The sequence below is a fragment of the Filicampus tigris genome, chromosome 8 (genome assembly GCF_054856515.1).
Source record: "Filicampus tigris isolate MCC_2025a chromosome 8, RoL_Ftig_1.0, whole genome shotgun sequence".
Taxonomy (NCBI): domain Eukaryota; kingdom Metazoa; phylum Chordata; class Actinopteri; order Syngnathiformes; family Syngnathidae; genus Filicampus; species Filicampus tigris.
Window position 1 is genome coordinate 10887646 of NC_141224.1, and position 22383 is coordinate 10910028.

The 22383-nt window shown below is 41.3% G+C and overlaps 3 protein-coding genes across 10 annotated transcripts; 1 reads left to right on the forward strand and 2 right to left on the reverse strand.

Moving 5' to 3' along the window:
- Positions 1 to 186: 186 nt before the first annotated feature.
- Positions 187 to 12339, reverse strand: l3mbtl1b (L3MBTL histone methyl-lysine binding protein 1b). Of its 6 annotated transcripts, none has more exons than XM_086036982.1 (22): positions 10703 to 11238; positions 10551 to 10600; positions 9201 to 9331; positions 8570 to 8765; positions 8213 to 8408; positions 7986 to 8115; positions 7858 to 7909; positions 7403 to 7686; positions 6222 to 6357; positions 6060 to 6151; positions 5825 to 5976; positions 5059 to 5162; positions 4082 to 4167; positions 3587 to 3697; positions 3404 to 3518; positions 3029 to 3125; positions 2724 to 2918; positions 2535 to 2636; positions 2383 to 2447; positions 1663 to 1835; positions 1265 to 1327; positions 187 to 1186 (listed from the first exon to the last, which is right to left on the reverse strand). In XM_086036982.1, the coding sequence occupies exons 3-22, from the start codon at positions 9309 to 9311 to the stop codon at positions 1058 to 1060; spliced, it is 2589 nt and encodes an 862-aa protein (XP_085893108.1). In that variant the 5' UTR covers positions 9312 to 9331; positions 10551 to 10600; positions 10703 to 11238; the 3' UTR covers positions 187 to 1057. The 6 variants fall into 6 exon arrangements, with proteins under 6 accessions (XP_085893108.1, XP_085893112.1, XP_085893111.1 ...); XM_086036986.1 differs by lacking the exon at positions 10551 to 10600 and having other exon boundaries at positions 5086 to 5162; positions 7403 to 7507; positions 7592 to 7686; positions 10703 to 11231; XM_086036985.1 differs by lacking the exon at positions 10551 to 10600 and having other exon boundaries at positions 7403 to 7507; positions 7592 to 7686; positions 10703 to 11231.
- On the forward strand, positions 9623 to 16021 carry LOC147143653 (putative transmembrane protein 244). 3 transcript variants are annotated; one of them, XM_086036989.1, is made up of 7 exons: positions 9623 to 9661; positions 11600 to 11835; positions 13627 to 13712; positions 14697 to 14770; positions 14860 to 14985; positions 15080 to 15124; positions 15209 to 16021. In XM_086036989.1, the coding sequence occupies exons 2-7, from the start codon at positions 11803 to 11805 to the stop codon at positions 15301 to 15303; spliced, it is 459 nt and encodes a 152-aa protein (XP_085893115.1). In that variant the 5' UTR covers positions 9623 to 9661; positions 11600 to 11802; the 3' UTR covers positions 15304 to 16021. The 3 variants fall into 3 exon arrangements, with proteins under 3 accessions (XP_085893115.1, XP_085893114.1, XP_085893116.1); XM_086036988.1 differs by lacking the exon at positions 9623 to 9661 and adding an exon at positions 10077 to 10213; XM_086036990.1 differs by lacking the exon at positions 9623 to 9661 and adding an exon at positions 10085 to 10213 and having other exon boundaries at positions 11671 to 11835.
- A 146-nt stretch (positions 16022 to 16167) lies between these two features.
- sgk2b (serum/glucocorticoid regulated kinase 2b) lies at positions 16168 to 22171 on the reverse strand. The gene is made up of 12 exons (XM_086036987.1): positions 21987 to 22171; positions 21412 to 21487; positions 21268 to 21337; positions 21135 to 21160; positions 20214 to 20271; positions 20050 to 20133; positions 19217 to 19348; positions 19037 to 19149; positions 18127 to 18346; positions 17050 to 17205; positions 16878 to 16967; positions 16168 to 16810 (listed from the first exon to the last, which is right to left on the reverse strand). The coding sequence occupies exons 1-12, from the start codon at positions 22051 to 22053 to the stop codon at positions 16676 to 16678; spliced, it is 1227 nt and encodes a 408-aa protein (XP_085893113.1). The 5' UTR covers positions 22054 to 22171; the 3' UTR covers positions 16168 to 16675.
- Between the last annotated feature and the right edge of the window lie 212 nt (positions 22172 to 22383).

Here is a 22383-nt window from a genome sequence, read left to right on the forward strand (position 1 = left end):
GCGTCCCTAATGCCAACGGTGAATAAATATCTAAGTGTCAATCAGAAGTGTGCTTTATAAATTTTGTAAAAAAATAGAAGTTTAGCTGCAACTCTTCTACTGTAGCTCACGAGGTTGTGTAAACGCGGTCTGCGAGCAAATGACACGGTGTTTGTTTAGTGTCAGCATGTGATGAAAAGGCTGAGGTCAAGAAGTGTGCATCTCATTTATTTCATACACAAACTCACGCACGCTCACACTCCTCGGAGCCAAGACAGCATACATAACCATTAAATTACAATACATAAATAAAAAGATGTTTGCATATAAACACTCACCGATGTACACATTCCAAACTGGTGGGAAGCCTCAAAATGAGTTTGTTGCCTCGTCAACATTTTCTTATATTTTCCTTTGCCTGCAATCTTTGCATAACCAAGCAGGAGTAAATCCTCGTGTAGCTGCATTCTATTTACAATGGCAAAAGAATTTTTTGTAACATTCATGTGCCAACAAAACAAAATGATAAACCAGGAATTCATTTTCTTGATTTACCAATTAGACCAGTGGGGGGGAATATTACACCCCACCGTGCATTTCTAACAAGTAAAACCTCAAATGATCAATATATATACGGTATATACATACACAGTAATAAAAAACATTTGTTCGAATTGTTATTTCAAACAGCCCTCTGAGAATTACATAAGAACCAAAGTTGCCACTGTTAGGAAAAAGGTTTCCCACCTTTCACAAAAAAAAAAGAATTTGTCACCATTAATACTGTTCTCAGCTCTCGCTTGCTCTCTAGTGGAGAGAGAATGAAAAAAATAATTGTGCCATTCATAAAAAAAACAACAAAAATGCTTGACCAACCAGCTTTGAAAGGTCAAATTTGTGGGGGGGCGGGGAGATCAATCCACAAACAACATAAGGAACATTTTTTTGAAGGTGTCTGTAGTTCTTTAACGTTTTAGTAAACATAAGTGGCTCCCCCTGGTTAAGAAGTCCATTGAGATGAGATCAACTTATTGACGCGGATGGCTTTTCTGTCAACGTTTCTGTCAGGAGTCCGCAGTTACTCTTCATCGGCACTCTTAAACATGAGGATGGAGTTGTAGATCTTCAGGGCGGGGCCCAACTTAATGGACAGGATCTTGACGATGTCTGATTGGGTGAGCAGCAGAAAGGCCTCGCCGTCTATTTGCTAGAGGAAAAAGTAGATCTCACTATTAAACATCAAAACTAAATCACTCGATACATTGAAGGCTGTTGAGAATGTTACCTCTGTTTTAAATGTAGCAGCATGTTCTTTACACCCTGGGAGTCCTTTTACAAAACTGGCCACCTGGCGGAAAAACAACCAAAACATAAGGCCCTTTCACACTGCCTCTAAAAGCCAGTTTAAGTCACGTCCACATCTCTACTAAAGTCCACTTCAACCTCTGAAAATATTAGAATAATTGCCCCAATATTTTGTGTTTTCTTAGCTTCCATAGGCGCTCACTTTTGAGAAAAAGCTTACGTCACTTAATGTCTGAAAATTACGCTATATATATCACCCCCCCCCGCAGAAAAATCTGTGATTATGCAGATGAACGATGAATCGTAAGATCATGAGGGAAAAAAACTCTGTACAGTAACGACAATATCAGCCGTGTGAGTGAGTCTTGAATGTCTGACCTCATCTGTGCTCCATCCCGCCACCCTCTTGGCGGTGAGGCCCAGAACCTCAGGCAGCAGCTGACAGTGTTTGTCCCAGCACAGCGCCACCCGGTGGGGGGGAGCGGCAGAGACGCCAGGGGAGAACACGGACTCGTGAAGGGCTTGCTGGAGGGAAACTGAGTCTGGGGAGGCTGAGGACAGGAGACATTTTAGTGACACCGTGGATTTCGCAGTGGCGCCTCGACAGAATTCCTACAATTTGAACAATACTTTCAACAAGTACTTAAACGAAACATTGGACCTCCCTCATATATTTTAATGGAAATTTCCTTCGGATTATGCTTTAAGACTCAAGTAGCTTATTGTTTTTACGTCTCAGTATTGTCAATGGTTACCCTTTTTTTTTATACTTGCGCGACAAATAGTGAGATGGATGAGTTGCATTTTTGACGGAAAATACCCTTGCATTATGCTTTCACCATTAAAGTAAAGACTCAAGTGTCTTATTGTTTTTACGTCTTAATATCACCTGTCTTTTTTTTTTTTCAACACAACATTCTATAATTAGTTTTGTCAAAATACTTAAACATTATCCATAGCGTTTTTAAGGGTTTTATGACAGCAACAATTTGGCTTTGGCACGGATTACTTCTATTTCCCTTAGTTCCTAAGGATATTTTTTTGCAAAAAAATTGCGTTCTATTTTAGAGGTTCTACACAGTGAAAAATTGCACACACCTTTACCATCACCAGATTCTTCTTTCACATAGTGAATTTTGAGATATTTGGGAATAGGAGCAGTCCTGAAAGGAACAATGTTAGAGCTTAGAATTCATTTCATTCCTTTTGGGTTTTGTGTGTGACGTGACTTTTTTTTTTTTTTTTTTTACCGTTTGAGTCTAGTTCCATTTTGGTTCTGCTCACTGGCACCTCCTAATGGCTCTGGTTGGCTACTGCGACCTGACAGCTCAGCCTCCACCTCCAGTGGTTTCCTAGAAACAGAGATAACTGACTCTCTGGTACAGGCTGCAGCATTGTGCTGCATGTCAAACACGGAGAGGAGCTCTCTTGGGGCGGACCTCGTGTGGGAGTCGTCGGCTGCCTCGGGCCGATACGGCGCCGAGGCGATTTGCGTGGTGGTAGTCGTGTTGGGTTCGGGGCGTCGCCCACGGGGGAGGGTGCCACCTAGCGTGAGGGGTCGCTCGCCGCTCAGACGGTCTGGGAGCAAGCTCTCTTTGTTCATATTCATCTCCGAGTAGGGACAGCTCACCTGACTGCACATAGTGCACTTTATTTGAGGCCAAATCATCAACTACAAGGGAGTCCTCACAGGAATAAGGTGATTCAAAAATATCTCAAATGAGAAAATTGGAACAGGACTGACGTGTAATGTGTCCCATAACGAGGTCCTCTGATGTGGCCGACTCCGTTGCATCCTGGGGTGGGACATCCCTGTCCTGGAGGACTCACATCATTAGTACCTGAGAAGACAAATAAAGACATACACAATTAGGGGGAGGTTTAAAAAAAAAAAAAAAAAAAAAAAAAAAAAGTTACTCTATATTGCAGGGTTTCTGCAGGTATCAGCAAATTAAATTTAATGCAACTTCAAATAAATTTAAGGTCCACATCCTACCACTTATACACACTCACGCAAACATGTTCGGTACATACAAACAAACATACGTGCATGCCGTCCTAAGACGTGTCGGACCGCATCGCGGACAACTTGTCGAGGGGAGTAACACAAGGGTCTTACTGTTGGGGTGCTGCAAAGAGTGTCCAGTTTTGTGACACCAGCCTACAGGGTGCAGGTCGGGGCAGTCTGTCTCCACCCAGAAGTCGTACTCTGGATTCCAGCCATCGAAATGAATCTAAAAGATCGATGATGGTGGTTAGTGAGGAGCCAAAGGGCGGCACGAGTTTGGCGGACATTTTGTACCTTAAGCCGGTGGTCTTCCGTGTTTGCCACGGTGGCGACACGAATGAGCATGGGGTTCCTCCTGTCCACAGCTTCCACCTTCATCCCCACATGAAAGCCATGTGGTGGTCTCTGCAAGAAAAGCTACTCTTACATACTGTTTGCTACATACTGAATCTCACCAATTCCCCCCCCCCCTCCAAAAAATGTTATTTCCGATTTGAAGCGATATTTGTCCCTTCACTTACGAAAATAGCAAAAGACAATGACATCATTCAAAACAAGCTTTTTTTTTTTTTTCCATTTTATGGGTTCAGTACATCACAGATGTTTTTATTGTATAGTACTCAACTGGTCATCTACAGTAAAATAAACATCGTTAGCTAATTGAATCTAACCTCCCGCAGCTAGTTAGAATGAATTGTCATCCATGTCAGGTGGTTTAGTCAGATGGACGATGAAAACAGCCTCCATTACTCGCCCAGCTCAACATTTATGGGCGCGTGTGAAACGTACCGGTTTGAAAGCCCGAGCAGGAGCAGCCTGTGTGCTCGTCTCTTCCAGATATTTCTCCCAGGAGAAACTCTTGGGTTGCTTATATTCTGGTGATGGCAAATTAAAAAAGATTGAAGCAAAAGGATGTGTTGTTAATTACTAAGAGTACAGACCGTGACTGCAGCATGCCTTCCCAACATTTCTAACTTGCTCTCGGTTAAAGGAAAACCAATCATAATCACCACAAAATTAGGTACGCCTGACCAATCCAACCATCCAAAGAGCTGTATCAAAGGTTCTCTGCCATTTAGCTGCATCAAACGGAGAGCTTCCTAATTATTTTGCTGCTAAATATTAAAAACACCTCTCATCGTGCTGCAGTGCAGTTCTAGACCACTGAAAACTACAACAACATAATAAATACATTGTTAATGTTGTAAAGGCAGACGTTTTGATACATTCTTGTATTGGATCGTGTTCCAAATGCAAGTGAGTGAACACAAACCCAAAATGAGTGAGTGAGTGAGTGAGTGAGTGAGTGAGCGAGTGTTTATTTGGTAAATGGGTATACTTTAGAAGCAAAAGACGAAGACATGTTTATTTTAAGTTAAAAATATTATATTATAATGTTTCTACACCAGGGTCTTTTAGAACGGTGCAATATATTGTATTTCTTCAAACCTGTCCCAACAATGTCAGGAATATGAATATTATTCAGAAATTTAAAAAAAAAAAAAAACAACCATGAAAAATATGAATCAATTATATTCACTAACATTTTAGTCTTTTTGACTGACACTTTTTTGTGTCTATTCCAACCAAATGATACCCATTTAAGAAATAGAAATGAAAAAAAAAATTAACTCAAAATGCGGCCAGATTAGGATTCATAACGGCCTTAACAGTAAAGTCAACATGTTAAAAGCAAGGCAGCAGGCAATGATTAATATCTACATATGAGTTAGGCCTTACAGAACAGCAAAGTAGTTGATACTGACCCACATGTGTCTTGGTCTGTGTCTTACCAGCTGGAGTGGTCAGAGTGAGCTCGGCCTCCTCGCAGTAGCCTACCGGGTGGATGTATGGACTGCTAGCGTCACACCTTTGCACAGGACATACCACAAATAAGACTCATGGAGTGTAACAGGAAAAAAAAATGTTTTATGCATAAAAGCAGTTGTGCTGTTGTGTGCGAGGCGTGAAAATATATCTGCTCAAATCCCCAAGTGGCTGGAATATATCGCACCGGTTTTCGCAGAGCTTTTCAACACTGTGACAATGGGGCGCTCTAAAGTGACCACGCCAGTCGGTAACCTCGGCGACCTCACGCTGGCTGTCAAGTCGTAGTATTGGTTAGCGGTTATCTAATCTATATCCATTTGAATATGGATTTTGATTCATATTATATTTTTCAATATGAATCCTATTAAATTCAACTTGACTGGTACATGTAGTTACTCAGATATCCATATATCAAATGATGTCAAATTTCTGCTTGGAATTTGTTGTGCTTATGCAGAACCTCAATGTTAAAATATGATATTCTAAATACGGATATAATTCCTTTTTAGTTCCTAAAAGATATTGTAGTTTTTATTTTTTATTATAATTTTATACCGTAGCACTTTGTTTATTCAATGTAAAGTGCATTTGTAAATAAACTTTATTATTACTATTATTGAATATTTAAGTATCGGACACACTCGTTAATTCAAATGTGTATGTGTGCCGGGAACAAAGCCACCGCACTGTCATCGGGCTCACCAGTAATCATACGTGTCGTCCCAGTTGTCAAAGTGAATGAGAAGTCTGTTGTCCACCACAGCTGCGATGGTCGCCACGCAGATCAGCGACGGGTTCTTCCTGTCGACCGCCTCCAGCTTCATGCCCGCTCGAAATCCGGAGGGAGTCACGGACTGAAAGGGGGACACATTGACGTGCACTGGGAATGAAAGGAACCGGCGGACGGCGGCAGACGCTGGCGGCGCGTGACGCTCACGGTGTTGAGGCTCTTGAAGAGGTGCTTGGGGGCCAGCTGGCCTCTGCAGTTCTTCACGTACATGCTCCAGTTGAACTCTCCATCCTTGCAACCTACCACACAAACGGACGGGAAGTAAGAAAGCGATAACTTGCATGCGGAAGACCGCGTGCGTGTGACTACCTTTAGGCAGCAATAATTTGTGTCCGTTTTTCTCGCACCAGCCGGCCGGTTTCAAATCCCAAGAGTCGGCATTGGCCCAGAAGTCATAGCACTCTGGATAGCCGTCAAAGTGAAGCCTCACTCGATAGCCTTGGATCTGTCGACACAGCGCAGTTCATGCTTAAAACAGTCGTTCCGTCCTCTCATGTGCCCATTAAGACGCAATGTATTAAACATATGCTGATTAGGTTTATATGAATTAACGCTCAGTGTGCATTTCTAGTGTTAAAATTGTTGCCAGTTTCATCTTATATTTCAAATGCAACTCTGTTAATGATAACATGTTGTAATGTGAGTAGGGCATCTGTTTTTTTTGTTTTTTTTTTATTTGAAGTCATCACTTCATGGCAAAGAAATGTGATTAAACGTTAAAGGATATCATGTGTAAATAAATGGTTTACCAGTAAGTTCACTCATTATGTTGCTGATATGCTTCATACATTTATGGCCTGAATTTAAAGCTAAATTCATCATTTCATGCTTTTTTTTTGCATGTTTTTGTAATTGAAAATGCCTCTCTCTTGTCAAGTTAAATACTAAAGGACAAAGTATTGCATAAAAAAACAAACAAAAAAAACATTGTGATTAATAGTGTTTAATAGTGGGACCAAAAATGAAGTTATTTTATTCATTCTCCCTTTTTTTTTTTTTAAACTAATCAGTCAATTAATCGGTTATCTGAACTTTTTTCTGCAAAATATCATAATTGACATCAGCCTTAAAAAAAATCCTCATCGGTCAGTCCCAAGCAATTACCAGCAACTGTGCCGTGGCACATTAGTGTGAGGGATCATCAGGTGGGCCGCACTGCATTATCCAATTTCCTTTAATTGGTCCAAAAATGATTTATTTACTACAAATGTGTCTTTCTTCATCCATACCAACAGCAGACAGTGACAGGCAGAACAGTTAAATGCTCTTCCACCCGATGGCAGAAAGTACAGTTAACCCCTGTACGCTGCCATTCATATAACAGAATAATGACTTTGTGTTCAACAAAGCAGACCTACATTTCAAACGGAGTAACTAAATAGAGACGGGGCAATCGTTATTGCAGTTAATGCATCTCTTGTGACATTTTCGTCGGCTGTGACATTTTTTAAAGTTTGGGAAGCATTTTCTTAAACAAATGTCCGCCTTACCTCTGCCACGGTGAGCACGCAGAAGAGAGACGGGTGACACGGGTCCAGCCCCTCCAGCTTCATGCCCACCTTAAAGCTGTTCCGGCTTTGAGGAACTGACTGATACTGCGGAACGAACGTAGTGGATTGGTGGCGGGCTTTTAAGGAGGCGAAGATATTTTGCTTCTTAACAAGATGAAGAAGTGGTACCTCTTTGAACAGTTTGACAGGAGCAGCGATCGCCCGCTCCTCCTCCAGGTAGGCCGGCCAGCTCCATGCCCGCTTCTTGTTCAGTGGGGCTGTGGCTGGAGGGCGGAGTGATGAAATAAATAGAAATTAAAGGTGGTTGTAGTAGACGACCACAATGTATCCCACAGGTTATGTTCTAGTTGGGGGCATGACATTTCTGAGCTTTTTAAGAATTTATAGACACTCACTCATCACCGCAGTTTACAGTGTCAGCACACAAAACGTACCAAGTTTGGCCATTTTGGCTCCTCTCCTGCCTTTGGTAGTCTTGGCTTTCTCCTGGCAAAGTAGAAAATAGAACATTTGTTTGTTTTCACTCATGCTGGTGCAACTCTGGGATGTGGATGCTTCCTACTTCCGGTTCCTCTTGGTTGTCTTCCTCCTCATCGCCAGAATCCATATAGATTTTTCTCTTTTTGCGCACACGTTTACCTAAGGTCTCGCTTTCGGCAGCTTGGCACTCCCGGGACTCTCCGGGAGATGACCTGGACAGGGAAAAAAAAAAAAAAAAAGCTCTTGTTAGAAACAAATGCAATTCACAATGGGAAAAAAAACAAACATAGGTGGGTATGTCATTTGTACCTGCCACTGGTGGGTTGGGCACAAGTGGGGCTGCAGAACTTGCCCTGTAGGAGGGCATCCCGAGCAACGTGACCACTGCATGTTCGGCACTGAGTAAGCTCCCCATTTGGGCCAACTTCCACACTTGGGCCAACTTCCACTTTGGGACTTTCTAGAGTGGGGGTCTCCTCCAAAGACAAGACAACAGGAGCAGGGGCTGCAGGAAAGAATGGGACATTGAACAGATAATGCTACCGGGTGACTTTGGGCAAGAACATCCTGGACTTGTCACGAGCCAATCACAGGGCAAATAAAAACTAAGGACCATTCACACTCACATTCCTACCTATGTTAACCCTTAATGGTAAACCATGGTACCTTTCACTTGAGACGATGCCGGCTGAATATCATTAGCCGGTGCGGGTGCTGTTTTTGTCTGCGATGGACCCTCCGGTGGAGGGGTGGGACTGTGAGTTGGCACTGGGTTCAATGCATCCCTTTTAGGCGCCGGCTGCTGCCCTTTAACTTCTATGTCTGTCACAATCTCAAGTGTGCCAAACTCTGTCATGCGGAACTGAAGATCACAAGGAACACAAATCAGACTCATCGCAGAAAATGTTGACCTGAAGACGACATTAAGTTCAGATGACAGCAAATTACATACAGCATGCAAACACTGATCGTCAAACAATATTGCACCTACACCCCTAGAGCACTTTGATAAGGTGACTTCCCGTCAGACGAGCAGTGACCAGATCAATATCCAATATACAGTGTTTTATTCCCAAAAGTAAAACAACAGCAGCATTTTTATTCAAAGCAATAACAGAGTGGAAGCACCCTGCACCCCCCGCAAATCACAGGGCACATACAAACAAACAACCACTCACACCAAACTCCACACAAAGAGACCAAAAGCCAAGATTTAAAATCCCGAACCACAGAACTGTGAGGCAGACGTGCTAACCACTAGCCCGCCATGTAAACTAGTTAAATGAATTTACTGTACCCTGATGTCACTTCCTGGCAATGTGGCAATGCCATCCTTCCAGTCCAGAGCGCCCATCATGTCAAAGTCGGCACCTTGCAAGGGGCCATCACTGGGTGGAGTGTCAGCCATTCCAGATCCTTAAAAAATTCCTGCAAAAAGGCAATCAGAAATAAATCAAAAAAATAAATAAGGATCAGATTATGTCTAATCATATATAGGTCTCACTTTTACTATTGCCTTTATTTAACCATTGAATAGAGACTGAACGGACTGGCTCCCTATGCAAACGCTACCTGCACTTGTAAACAGCGATTTGCAACATCACCGCTTGATGGCGACTGTGTGTTGGCTTGCATGATCCACCATGCACTTGGATTCCACACAAAACACTGACTATTAAGACTCTTTTTGTTGGCCAACTAGCGGGGAATTGTGTTGACAAAGCGGCCCATTAGGAAGAACCAACACCCCGTTTAATGGTAAACACAAGAAAACATGTCCCGACTTAGAGTTAAGCACATAAGTTTATCTTTTCCTCGTTTTAACAGTATCTCTTAAAGACGTCTCTTTACCTTCACGTAAACAAACGACGGCTCGGTTTATTTATCACTTTCCCAAAGAACGCCGCTTTCCCCGCCGACTGGCTCAATTTATCATCGTTTTAATCTGATTTCTATTGCGATATAACGTTTTAGTCCTGACGCAGGGTCAACGCTGGGAATAAGATGTTTTTGTGCGGTTTAAGGGCCTCAACCTGGAGAAAAGTAACGAACGAAGGCGGGCCAATGCGCCTTTATTAAGTTTGACTTATTACGTCCCTGCTTGCGTTTTTTAAAATTCCTGCCATAAATAAAAGTGGAGGCAAGAGCGCCCCGTGATTAGCATTCGTCTTGGTACAAAATGGCGGAGCACTTGGGGGGTGGGAAGAGGCCAACCAACACGTTTTAAACTATGTAAATTACTCAAGTTACGGCACGAAACAACACACACGAGCCGTGCCGGGCCGTCGAACAAGGGCTGACGCTTGCCGGGTAATTTCCCGGCGCCTTGTTTTCTGTCGCCCCTCTTATTTTCTGCACTTTGTTGTCACGGAATGTCAGCCCCAGCTCGGCTAGCTTAGCGCCGACACAAAGCTAACTGTCAGCTAGCTCCGCTCTGACTAGCATTAGCATTGGGATTGGATGCAGCCAGCTAAGGGCAAGCCGTAATAAATAAGTTTCCCGGTTAATAACAATAGCAAAAAGACGTTAGCACTAACCCTCACATCAGCATTTACACTAATAATAACGCTGCGTAACTGTCACCACCTTCGACATTGTTGCCTGATTAAATTCTTCAATAGAAACTTGAAAAACGATTTATTCTCACCGTTTCACAAACCGGAGTGGGGGAAAATAACGCAAACTGACGCCCGCGTGCTGAAACGACACGGGATTTTATTGAAACAAAGCGCCCCTAACTTACAATAAATTATCATTAGTTGAACCTATTGTGTTTTTAAACAAAAATGTGGAACTCACCTCGTTTCTCTTTTAACTCTTATTTCGAGCTGAGGAGGCTGCGCATGCGCGGAAGATGCGCTGCCTGACAAGTTTGTGCTCCAGGAAAAAAAAGTTCACTTTACGATCAGTGATCAATGCAACACACGCGCACATACACTCACTTTGACCGGTATGCGCTTGTGACACAGCCTAATGAGGAGTCACTTTCACCAGCGTCGTTACACACGAGCAACCGGTCGACCAGAGCGAGCTCATCGCGGTTGCATGTTCGCATTGTCTGACGTTAACAATAAAAACATTGCAATCCATCATACACTCAACATTACATGTATCAATGCCATCATATTTTACTCCACATCGTCTTCATGTTATACGTATTGCATGGCAGTTCAGTGGAATCCGACCTTGGTAACGCCCGCATGCTATATTCCTCGAATGGGATGTATTGCTTAGCTACGCGTGGACAGCACATGTGCAGTTGTGTGGATGCATGTGTAGAAAGCGAATGGAAACGCGTGTTTTTTCCCACATTGGAAAAAGTACAACAAAACAACAACGGCGCATATAGCGCCTAATTCTTACGCAACGCGTCGGTATCCCAACGTAACCCGAGTACAGCTACTAGCTCTCATTAAGGGTGGAAGCATGTCTCAAAACGAGTGAATTAACCCGCGTGGTTGGTTTGTTTCATCGTATTTAGTAGGACATTTTTCAATCACCTAAAGTATCTCCGTTTAACCTGCACGATCGCCGATAAAGGCTGCAGATCGCCACGACGCGCTTTAGCCCGTATGCGGCGGTTTGTTTACATGTTGAAAAAAACATGTTGTTGTGTTTATTCGGTGCATTTTGCGGCTGAAAGAAGTGATTTTAGCGAACAAAGGCCTGTACTGCTTTTTTTTTTTCTGGGGTGAGGTGAGTTCATTTTAGTGCAGTGAAGAGAAGCGGGCGGCTCACGCTCGGTCGGGTCACGCTTTGGCCTCTAGATGGCGGCAGATACCCGTCGAGGATGATCAGGATGATGAGGAGGAGTGGGGCGGATTAGCGGGTTTGCAGCACTGCAATCCGCAACCAGCCTCACCTCGCGCATTATTGTGCTGACATGAAGAAACCATGAGATGGCATTAAAAAGCAAAGCGGTTGACTCGAAGGTAAAATCGCAAAACACTTACACTAAATGTTGACATTTCAGCTGGTTCCATGCAATGTTTTTTTTTTTTTTTTTCAATGGCAGTGACGATATATTGTGATGGAAATACTAGCATGTGGTCCGTTAGGGTTTGACAACGCGGTACAACAGCACTTACGCCTGCTTCCATCTAATAGGATCCAGTGCATAATAATGCTTTGTACCGATTGACTGTCATTGTTAGAGGTATCATACTGAGAACTGTGTCTTCTATTTTGGTTACCCCGTTTGGCAACACGAGAGAAATTATTACTAGTTGTAATTATAATGCATTTTAGAGTAGCACGGAGACCAAAGTGTACTATTTCTGTTTCCTCACCTTTATTCAGCCAAGGCGAATATTTTATACAAAATAAACAAAAATTCAGTGGAACGTACAAAAATGTCACAAAAATATATACACTGAAATAATAATAATGCTCTTGTGTCAATTTACTCACAAATGTACTTAGGGGGAAATCTGGGCCTGTTTGTTTGAACTTTAAAGCTACTATTCCCTTGTTTGAAAGGCAACAGGTTGGATACAGAGGTTAATTCGTGCTTTCTGCCATCTAGTGGAAGAGCATATAATTGTTATGCTTGTCACTATACGTCACTAGTGTTGATAGATGAACAGATATGCTGTACATGACTGATAAACAAATGATAATTTTCGGACCTATTAATTTAAATCTTCACTGCACACTTGTGGGAATCTCACACGAGACAAAACATTACAAAAGTATGATGCATTTCTGGGCAGAACAAGTGTGTGGTTGATTTAATTTGAATTATGAATTACATTTTAAATTTAATTTAATAAATGTAATTAAATTTTATCATTGTGTTTTTTTTCTACTAATTATAATGCCTCAAGGGGAAATTCAACTCACTCTGCTTTGTGCTTGTACCCACACAGAACTAGATCACACGCAGGAATACTCGGGTCGATGTCAGAGTGAAAAGCGGCGTGCAAAATGTGCTGCACCTTTTGAGCTGGGAAGGGGAAAGCATCAGTCAAAGTTTTATATGAGAAAGCAGAGTGTGTTTTAAAGAGGAACTCAAGTAAAAAAAAGTCTTGACAATTATGTTCTATGCGGCCCCGCTAGTCTAAACTTGAAGTTCTGATTAATATTGTGTTTGTGGAATATGAATTAAGTAGCAAAATCCACCGATTTTGTCCATTTTGTCAGCTGCTGTTGACTGAAAATTACATCACAGTTGCTCAGGGCTCAGGTACTAACGACCAATCACGCTCAGCTTGCAAGCGTCACATGACACAACTCAGAAAACAGGTGTTAATATTAATCAGAATACCCTGTTTAGCCTAGTGGGGCCGCATAGAACATATTATTGTAACGAAAATTCTCGGGTTGAATCCCCCTTTGAGTAGATTCATCAACGTTGTTTATAAAGTACAAAGTGCAACTGTAATATTTCCTGAAAGTCTCTACGGAAGTGCACTACTGCTGAAACCTCACTACAAGAAGGTATATTTCTACACTCACAACGTTGTGGGGGCACAGTGGTCAACTGATTAGTATAGCCACGTCAGAGTTCAGAGGTCGTGGGTTCGTAGTCAAGCTCCGGCCTTCCTGCGAAAAGCTTAATAATATATGTATAAAAATAAAGAATTGTTGCATCATGTTTTTTTTCCTCCAGAAATATAATATGGCCCCCGAAGGACTTTACAAAAACTAAAATGGTCCCTGGTGTACATAGGTTGATTTAAAATTCATAATATGATATTAACATCTCTGTCTTTGCCCGCCAGACCGTATTCCTCAATCTGCTGCTCTGCCTGCTCATCTTCTACTCTTTGTTTTATATGATTGGCAGTGTTTGTTTCGGCGCCTTCAGGTGAGAAGCCCTCGCGCACATTAACCTAACGACACGTGTCCAACATAAAACAGTATAATCAAAAGCACTCACTTACACTCTCTTGTGATAAATGCATGTTTTGATCATATTAATAACTATAATGAGCGGAATCAACTTGATTAGTCGTCAAAGTAAAAGCCCGTGGTTACATTGCAATCTTTCCATCCATCATCACAGGGGGTCCTCGGTTTACGGTGGATTTCGGTTCCTAAAAATACTTAGCTCTCCAAGTACCACCATAAGGGCAAACATTAAAATACAGTTAAGTGCACAGTTTGAACATCAATGATACACTTACTGTACTTAAATATTAGGGGGGAAAGTGTACTTAAATGATTCTCAGAGGAAATGCCAATGTATTGTACTTGAATAAAAAAGTTAAATACAACTGAACTGTACTCAAAATGTATTCTGTACTTGAAAAGTAAAAAAAAAATGTACTGCATGGGGGGGAACTCAACAGGCTGTATGCAAAGTGTAAGAAACAGATAACAAACTAGTTTGAGCGCCGTTTATTTCCCAAAAATGTCTTAATCACGGTGAATAATTTTATGGCAAACAATTACACCATAGATATAACCCAATCAAATGAAAAAACGCAAATATAGCAGTAACTGGGCGTGCCTTGTTATGTCGCTTGATGACACACTCTTACGCCTCTGGCAAATTAGTAAATTGTGTGCCGTTTTTAACTTTGTAATGTCATAATTACAGTCAACATTTGAATGAAAAGCACTTCTAGGTCATATATGTGAAATGGAAAATACTAAGTACGGCAGTAATTGAGTGTGCCTTTCCTTTTGCCATGCGCCATTGGTAACCTTAAAATGACCTGTTGGTACCATCACCCGAGGAGATGTCAGGAGATATTATTTAGACTGAACTGACTAAACGCCTTTTACTCCTGCTTTTTGTTTGTCTCGCTTAGTTTTTACATCTCCCCCGATTTCAAACTCAACACAGGTTGGATGACTTTGATGGACGGATCCCTTTTGACTTCAAGACCAAGCCGGAGGATTCCGTCTCTAAATACTTGGGTGAGCGCACTGCAGACAGCTAGCCAGCGTGATACCCAACAAACCAGATTGTCTACTCCGATTGACTGGTTTTCTACCCTCCGTGCCAGTCAACCTGCTATCCTTGGAGCTCACTTACTTCTGCAGTGGCCTGCTGTTTGCCGCTGTGGTGAAGAGGAGAGTGTGGGACTATGCTCTCTCTGTCACTTGTCTGCACATCCTCATCACCAGCCTTGGTGAGTGGAGTAGTATTAAGGTATTCATTGGGGAAAAAAATCATTTTAGATTGTGCAGCTACGTCTAAAATACTGTATATAATTCACGTTTCAGTAATGCTAGAGTTTCCCCTGGCATGGCAGTGGTGGTTGGCTTTAGGTGAGACTAACTATAGCGAGCCTGTCCGAAACTGAATGTACAACGTGCATGGATGAGATTTTTCTTTTGTTTGTTCGTCCACAGGTAGCGGCTTGTTTCTGATGATCTGCAATGGTCAGCTGATTGCTTACTTCGCCTGTCAGGATGACCAAAGCTATGTTACATTCACCGTCTATTAAATGTTAGAAAGGTACGTTTTGTTCAGTGAAGGAGTTTGCAACACAAAGGGATCGTACCGGTTCGACAGTACTGTGAACATGAGATTTGTTGTCTCAGCAGTACAACTAAATTATCACTCAGTAGAGTGCTGACCTCTGCCAAGGCCAAATTTGGGAGGAAAATGTGTGTCCCCATTGACCTGCAAATCGCTGGCAACCAGTCTAGTGTATAACCCGCCTCTCGCCCAGTCAGCTGGGATAGGCTCCAGCTCACCCGTGACCTTATTGATGACAAACACTATTTTCCAAAAATAGTGTTTATTAGCATTGTTTCTTTGCACAGGCGAATTCCTTGCTCATGACAAACATATGGATGGTGCTATGGTTGCGAGAGGTGGGCGGTTCCTTTGTTGCCATAAAATAACATTAAATGGTAAACACGGTAAATTCTGAACTTTTGTCCACATCCTCACTAGAATTTCTTTGATCCATGCTCACCCCTTCTAAAAAGTTACTTATTATGACATAGAGACTGCCGTTCACAACAAAACGTGGGCATTTATTTGCACAGGCCGGTATGTCGGTACCACAAAGAGATTCTTCTGTATTTTAATTGTGATGCCCATTGTACAGTATTTGTTTCGATATATTGGAACGCTATGACAGTAACAACAGAATGAAACTGATGCAATACGTACTTGTTGTATATTTTGAAAGAATTAAATGGGTCATCATGAAATCTTCTGACATTTCATTTACTCCCATTACATCCAGTTAGATCTAAAATTATTTGGTCAATCACAAGAGGTTTTTATTTTTTTATTTTGCCTTTATACACCACCACGATGGAATAGAAATAAAGCAATTCAGATATGAAGTGTTGATTTTCAGCTTTAATTGCAAAAGTTTCACAAGAACATGCCATTTACCGTTTAGGAATTACAGCCATGTTACAGTAAATCCAGTCTCATAAATATTTTGACATTTGACACAATTGTACATACAACCATCAAATGTTATACTTGGAAGGAAATCCTTGGAGGTCAGTAAGTGCTTGAAGTGTGGAGCCCATGGATGGACTCTCCCTACCTAACTGTATGGCTGTAGCCATTAGGAAAATATGGACACATCATGATAAAGAGTGACCTTAAATGTTTCTAAGTATCATTCACACCCATTGAAACACACACACCATCTATTCATTTTATGCGGAACTTATCCTGTTCAGGGTCAGAGGTGAGCTGCAGCCTATCAAAGCTGACTGCACCCAAAAAAAAACACATTTAAATTCCCATACCACACCACTACACCATCAGCGACAATAGGTACCAATTCAAGTAGAAAAAATAAATACTTTGTACAATTGCTGCTCCGTCCACTTGACGAAAGCAGCTCATGTGGTGTTCATGTAGGAGAACCCTAAGAAGGTTTCACTCGCCCCGCCCTCTTGGCACCTGTCATTCATGAAGGCAGGCACAGGCTGTAGCGTGAACTCGGGGTCGATGTAGCTGATGTCGCAAGGACTCGTCTGCGAAGAGACAGGACACTCAAGATCATGATGCAGTGTATTTAAAAGCATCTTCTTGTAAAATTACCACATTGGGGATGAACGGAGGTGTGACTTTCTTTGACAGCAAGTCATCCCAGTTGATGGACGCAAAGAATGGGTGTTCCTGCAGCTCCACCTGGGTACACGAACGATGAATATCATTGCGGTTATGTGCATTTACCGTATAATGTCTATCTGTCTTCTGCACGAGCTCTTACTATGTCGCGGCTTTCCCCCAAGCGTCTTGAGACCTTCCTCTCCAGTAAGCCCGCTAACAGCGAGCGGGCCGCCTCAGATGTTCCACTACGCAGGCGAAGGGGTGCGTTGAGAATCTTCTCAAACATCTCTGTTTTGCTATTGCTGTAAAATGGAGGCTGACAAAACAAACAGGGTAAATGTGTGATATGAGAAAAGATGCTGAATGAGGATGAGGTTATTTGAAAATAATGTCCGAATAGTGTGGTTTAAATTTGGCTGCAAATGGGCAAAATATCCTGGAAACTTCTAACCAGCAGGGCTTTTTGAGACTTTTATATCCTGTCATTGTAGACATAGAGTATCTACAGAATTTTGTGTTTATCAGTGAAACTGGTCTTGGGCGAGACATTTTTTTCACTTTCTAGATGGTGTAACAGATTCGATTATGCGTGTTCAGGTTCAGGTAGAGACTCCTAAAATGTGTACATTTCGAGTCAATTGCTTCAAATTGTGTTGGGCAAAGTTTTATTCAATTTCCGAATGCAGGTTCGGGACCTCTAAAATGTCAATTTCCTGTCAGAGATGGCTCTATGTGTCCCTAAACTATTGTTGATACTGATTTTAAAAATGTCTACTCTTTTTCTAGCACATCAGGTTTTTGAGATATTTTCAGTTTTTGTTTTTAAGTTTGACCTGCAAAAGCTAGTGCAAAACAGATTTTACCATGCAATGCAATTTATAACTATGACATTTCAGAAAAAAAATCCACCCGTTGCTAAAACTAACCCTTAATTTATAAATATTACTATATTACATATTATATTATTTTCATTCTGTTATAATTATTATTATTATTATTATTATTATGAAAAATGAGGCCAGATTCCGAATCAGCACAAAAATTTAATCTAGAAACGTTTCCTTGCATCTGTGATTAAAAAAAAATTGTTAAAATTGATACTCGCGCCCGCAAACTTTGGAGAGTTTTTCAGGATAAAAAATGCCTCAAAAAGGTGAATAAAGATTAGGAATACAGTAGTAAGAAAAAACAATCGCCTTACAAGAGGGAGTTCGCACTGTTCAAAAAAACTACTCACCAGTCCGTATAGCATCTCAAAAAGCACGCTGCCGAGTCCCCACCAGTCCACTGCGGGACTGTACATGTGACCCTGAAGCACCTCCGGAGCGAGGTACTCTGGAGTCCCGCAGAACGTATGCATGAGCCCACCTACAGCCACACCTTCTTTACAGAGTCCAAAGTCGGTCAGCTTTACGTGTCCCTCGCTGTCCAGCAAAATGTTCTCCGGTTTGAGGTCTCTGACACACAAAAATGTAAAAGTACTTCACCTATGAGCGTGTAATGAAAAAAAAAAAAACGTTATGCTCAGTAAATTAGGTAAAGCCGCAGAGTCTAATGAGATATAATATTAAAATGCTGCCTTTAAAGAGTTTATAATACTTAATTATTACGATTGACAGTGTGAGACAGAGCTAATCAGGTAATAAATTATTATTGCAGTTGCACTAGTGTTCAGTATATCTGCCTCACAGGTCTGCAGTTTAGTGTTTGCATGTTTTCCACATGTGGCATGGCGTGGGTTTTCTGTAGCTATTGGAACCCTGAACCTACAAACTGTTTTCTCATGCTAACAACTGTGGCTGTGCAGCCCAAATCATGCATAAGATTGAAATTAAATAGTTTATCTCTTGAAACCATAATAAGACATAATCACTCTTTGAATTTCTTTCTTTGTTATTTTTCTGCAGTCTGACTTCACCTGCATGTGTAATATTCTCACCAAAATGTAGCTACGGCCCTCAGTAAAGTACCCCCTTGGTGGTGATTTACTTTTCACACCGGGAGACAATGATTTCTTTTTTATTATGTGCCACTGGAAGGCATTTTGTTATGTGATAACATCTTCGTTACAACACTTCGTTGCACTGCAGTGGAATTGAGAGCCAGAGACACTGTGAGAGAGCTAAGCAGGATGTTACTAAGGTTACCTGTAGACAATGTCTAAGGAGTGAAGGTAGCCCAGCGCCAAGGCCATCTCTGCAGCGTAAAAAGCAGCCCTGCTTTCAAGAAATGAACCCTCTCTCTGGAGGTGATAGAAAAGCTGAAAGTGACAAAATGGATGGTTGTTAGTACTTGGAAAAACAACGGAGCATGTTGCATAAGTTTACCTCGCCTCCATTTACATAGTCCACAACAAAGTAGAGCATGTTGGGTGTCTGGAAAGAGTAATGGAGTCCCACCAAGAACGGGTGTTGCAGTCCCTTAAGCAGAACGCTCCTCTCAACCATCACATGCTGCTGCTACAAATACAATAATGATAGCGTGAGATAGACAGATAAGTCAGAAAGTAAGTAGGTAGAGCAGGAATGGGTAACTGACGGTCCTCTGAGTGGCAACCTTGATTCATTAAAAAAAAAAAAAAAAAGCAGAATATTCAATATACTTGTTCAACGAAAAAAAAAAATGAAATGAAAAAATATCCGCAAAAAAAAATCTGCAAATTTACGAATTCACAGGTGCCGAACTGCAAATCTGCATCCAATGTAGTTTTAAGTTGTCATATCACCATTCACCAATAGGTGGCAGACATGGCTTAATTGCACTTACCACTGTGTCTTACACTGCCCAATACAACATGATTTGACCTAATATTTTTTGCGGCTTGGTTTTTGTGGTATAATAAAATAAGATCATTTCAAAACTTTTTACACCATTAATATAACCTATAACCTGCAAAACTCAATTGGGTCTTATTTTTTATCCTTTCGAGTTGGGAATGAAAAAGAAACAATTGAGATAATGTGGTTGCAAAAGTGTGCACACACTTTCACAAGTGTGTACGTTGTGGACATAGTCGCTACGGTATGTTCAGAATTGACCAGTCACAATCATGTTAAATGGAGGTCAGCACACACCTGTCACTTTTGAAAATGCCTCTGATGAATCCCTAATAAAGGGGTGTGTAGACTTTACATCTACTGTATGTAGGTAGGTAGTTTACCTCTTTCCTCATAACAACGGTTTGTTTGTGTAACACTTTCACAGCGAAGTAGCCTCCATGTTTTCTGTGTCTGGCCAGCAGCACCTGATTCAAAAGGATCGAGCGATGACACAAAACAAAAACAACACATACGACAACAAAGAAAGAACAAAAAGAAAGCCTACCTTTCCAAAACTCCCTTTGCCGATAACTTTGAGGTAATCAAAGTCAGATGGTTTCATCCTGAAAGAAACAAAGGAAGATAATGGGTTTTTATGGTTTTGCCTTTCTATACCACCACAATGGGAAATAAATAAATACACAATATATGAACATAAACATAAAAACACATGTTTCATGCGAAAAGAAGCTCAACTTGTATCAGAATGACGGCAAGAGAAATGTTTGTGGAAGGATCATGATCCAAATCATACCACATTATGTGTCAAGCGTGGAGGAGGCTGCGTTGTTACATGGGCATGTATGGCTGCTTATAGAACAACAACAATCATTCACTGGATTGTTTAATATTTATGGCCTAGAGGTGTTTTTCCCTGTAAATATTTACTTTTAATTATGATTTTATTACTGTGTTACTGTAACATACGTTAGTGATTGACTAGGAACGGAACACCGTCATAAACCATGGAGGCCCTGTTTATTCTCTGCTCATATTTGTTCTAATGACACAGAACTGATAGAATGGCCTTAGCCTTTAGCCTTAAGCTCTGCGGCTAAAACAATGATGTGGTTTATTTGCAGACTTCCCCACTCCCAGAAGCGTGTTTACTGTTCATGAATTTTCCCATGGGCACCATGCTGAGATGTACTGCTCACGTTTTAAAATCAAATTCATACACATTGTAGCACAGTCTTTATTATGTTTCCACTTGGTTTTATTTCCTACAGCAAGGTCGGTAGTTTTTGTTTTCTTTTGTACTGTATGTCTAATACAGTACAGTATGTGGAGCTTGTAAACCAGTGATTTATCTGTGAATGGTTTTTTTTAATCTTGTGGGTGTGGTTTACGGTATACACTCATGTGCTCATAGACCAAATTTTACGTTAAATCTATTCTAGACCTCCAGTTAACGACATATACTCACAAGGGGGGTTGAGACCATAGTGAGCCCTGATGAGACAGAAAATATATAAAAGGTTAAGAAGTCAGCTCTTGTTTCATTTCCTGTCAACACAGTGCTGTCTTTTCTTTTTAAAAAAGTGTCATCCCATTCTCACCGCGTTGCCTCTGCCCTCCGTCTTCGCCCTGGTTTTACTCCACAGGTGAGGGATCTTCCGGGTGTCCTGACTTCAAGTGAGAGAAGCGCAATGAGAAGTGTCATCGTGTTTTCCAATATGTACATTATTTTAATGGCGACTTACTGCTGGCAAAGTGGTTGATAGGGGGCAAGTTTGTGTAATAAGTCCCTGAAGAGAGTTTTTCTCCCCTTGAGCAGAGCTGAAAGACAGCAGTAAGGAAGGTTGGTTATATAACAATTTATCACTTTCTTGACTAGTGCCCTCTGCCATATTTAATTCAGCACACAAAACATGTAATGAGAGGCCTTTAAACAACATTAGGCTCTGTGAATGAGAGCTTTATGGAATAGTTTACCTTTATAATGACTACCTTATTAGTATAAATTAAAGTTTAGTTTTTAGCTTTGACAGAGTTTCTAATATCGGGGTTAGTTTGCTACCAAAATGGGGCAAAGTGTAAGTGTATTTAATGTATGTTGTGCCCATTGAGTAACATAAAACTCTCCCATTTCCATGTCGCGTCAAAATCTCAAAATTAACCTTTTTAAGAGGATTTCAATGTGCTAGAAGAAGCATTTAGTTAAGATCAAGTTATTAAAGTTTCCAAACATATTTTGTTAGCATCTTTCTTTGGCGTGCATGCACTCTGAATGACGTCAGTCTTGCAAATTAAAAGTACAGTACAGTAACCGCCTTACCTGAGAAAAATGACACAAGCCTCCTCATTTTGGCGTAGGTCATCGCCCGGTCGTGAGTCAGAGTCATGCGGACGAAACAACGAACAGCTGTATAAAATAAATGAGTAGCCGGCGGACGTTTAAAGCGAAATAATCACGGGTGGTCTCAAAACTACTCTGAGCTCGTTTGACAGACCTCGACTCAAATGAACTGCAGTGGTGTGTTCAGTGACCCTCGGAATTTGTGGTGTTCATGAGAGGAGACCACATTTTGAATGAGGTGAGTGAGTGCACATTTTGATTGACATTCTCGGTATGATATAATTGTGACCTACAAGTAAATTCTTTATTTGATATATTGTTATCATGATCAGTATTATCATAAATGCATGCATCGTATGGGCACTTAAATGCAGCT

Excerpts from the sequence above, each read along its gene's own strand:
- l3mbtl1b (XM_086036983.1), bottom strand. The coding sequence starts at position 9,311 with ATGGCTGACACTCCACCCAGTGATGGCCCCTTGCAAGGTGCCGACTTT. Across the intron at positions 8,766-9,200 it reads TGCCAGGAAGTGACATCAGG|TTCCGCATGACAGAGTTTGG; the intron begins GTACAGTAAATT and ends TGTGATCTTCAG. Across the intron at positions 7,910-7,985 it reads ACAACCAAGAGGAACCGGAA|GAGAAAGCCAAGACTACCAA; the intron begins GTAGGAAGCATC and ends CTACTTTGCCAG.
- LOC147143653 (XM_086036989.1), top strand. The coding sequence starts at position 11,803 with ATGGCATTAAAAAGCAAAGCGGTTGACTCGAAG. Across the intron at positions 11,836-13,626 it reads GCAAAGCGGTTGACTCGAAG|ACCGTATTCCTCAATCTGCT; the intron begins GTAAAATCGCAA and ends TTTGCCCGCCAG. Across the intron at positions 14,986-15,079 it reads CATCCTCATCACCAGCCTTG|TAATGCTAGAGTTTCCCCTG; the intron begins GTGAGTGGAGTA and ends TTCACGTTTCAG.
- sgk2b (XM_086036987.1), bottom strand. The coding sequence starts at position 22,053 with ATGACTCTGACTCACGACCGGGCGATGACCTACGCCAAAATGAGGAGG. Across the intron at positions 20,134-20,213 it reads GCAAAGGGAGTTTTGGAAAG|GTGCTGCTGGCCAGACACAG; the intron begins GTAGGCTTTCTT and ends CTTTTGAATCAG. Across the intron at positions 16,968-17,049 it reads TGGGGGAAAGCCGCGACATA|GTGGAGCTGCAGGAACACCC; the intron begins GTAAGAGCTCGT and ends TCGTGTACCCAG.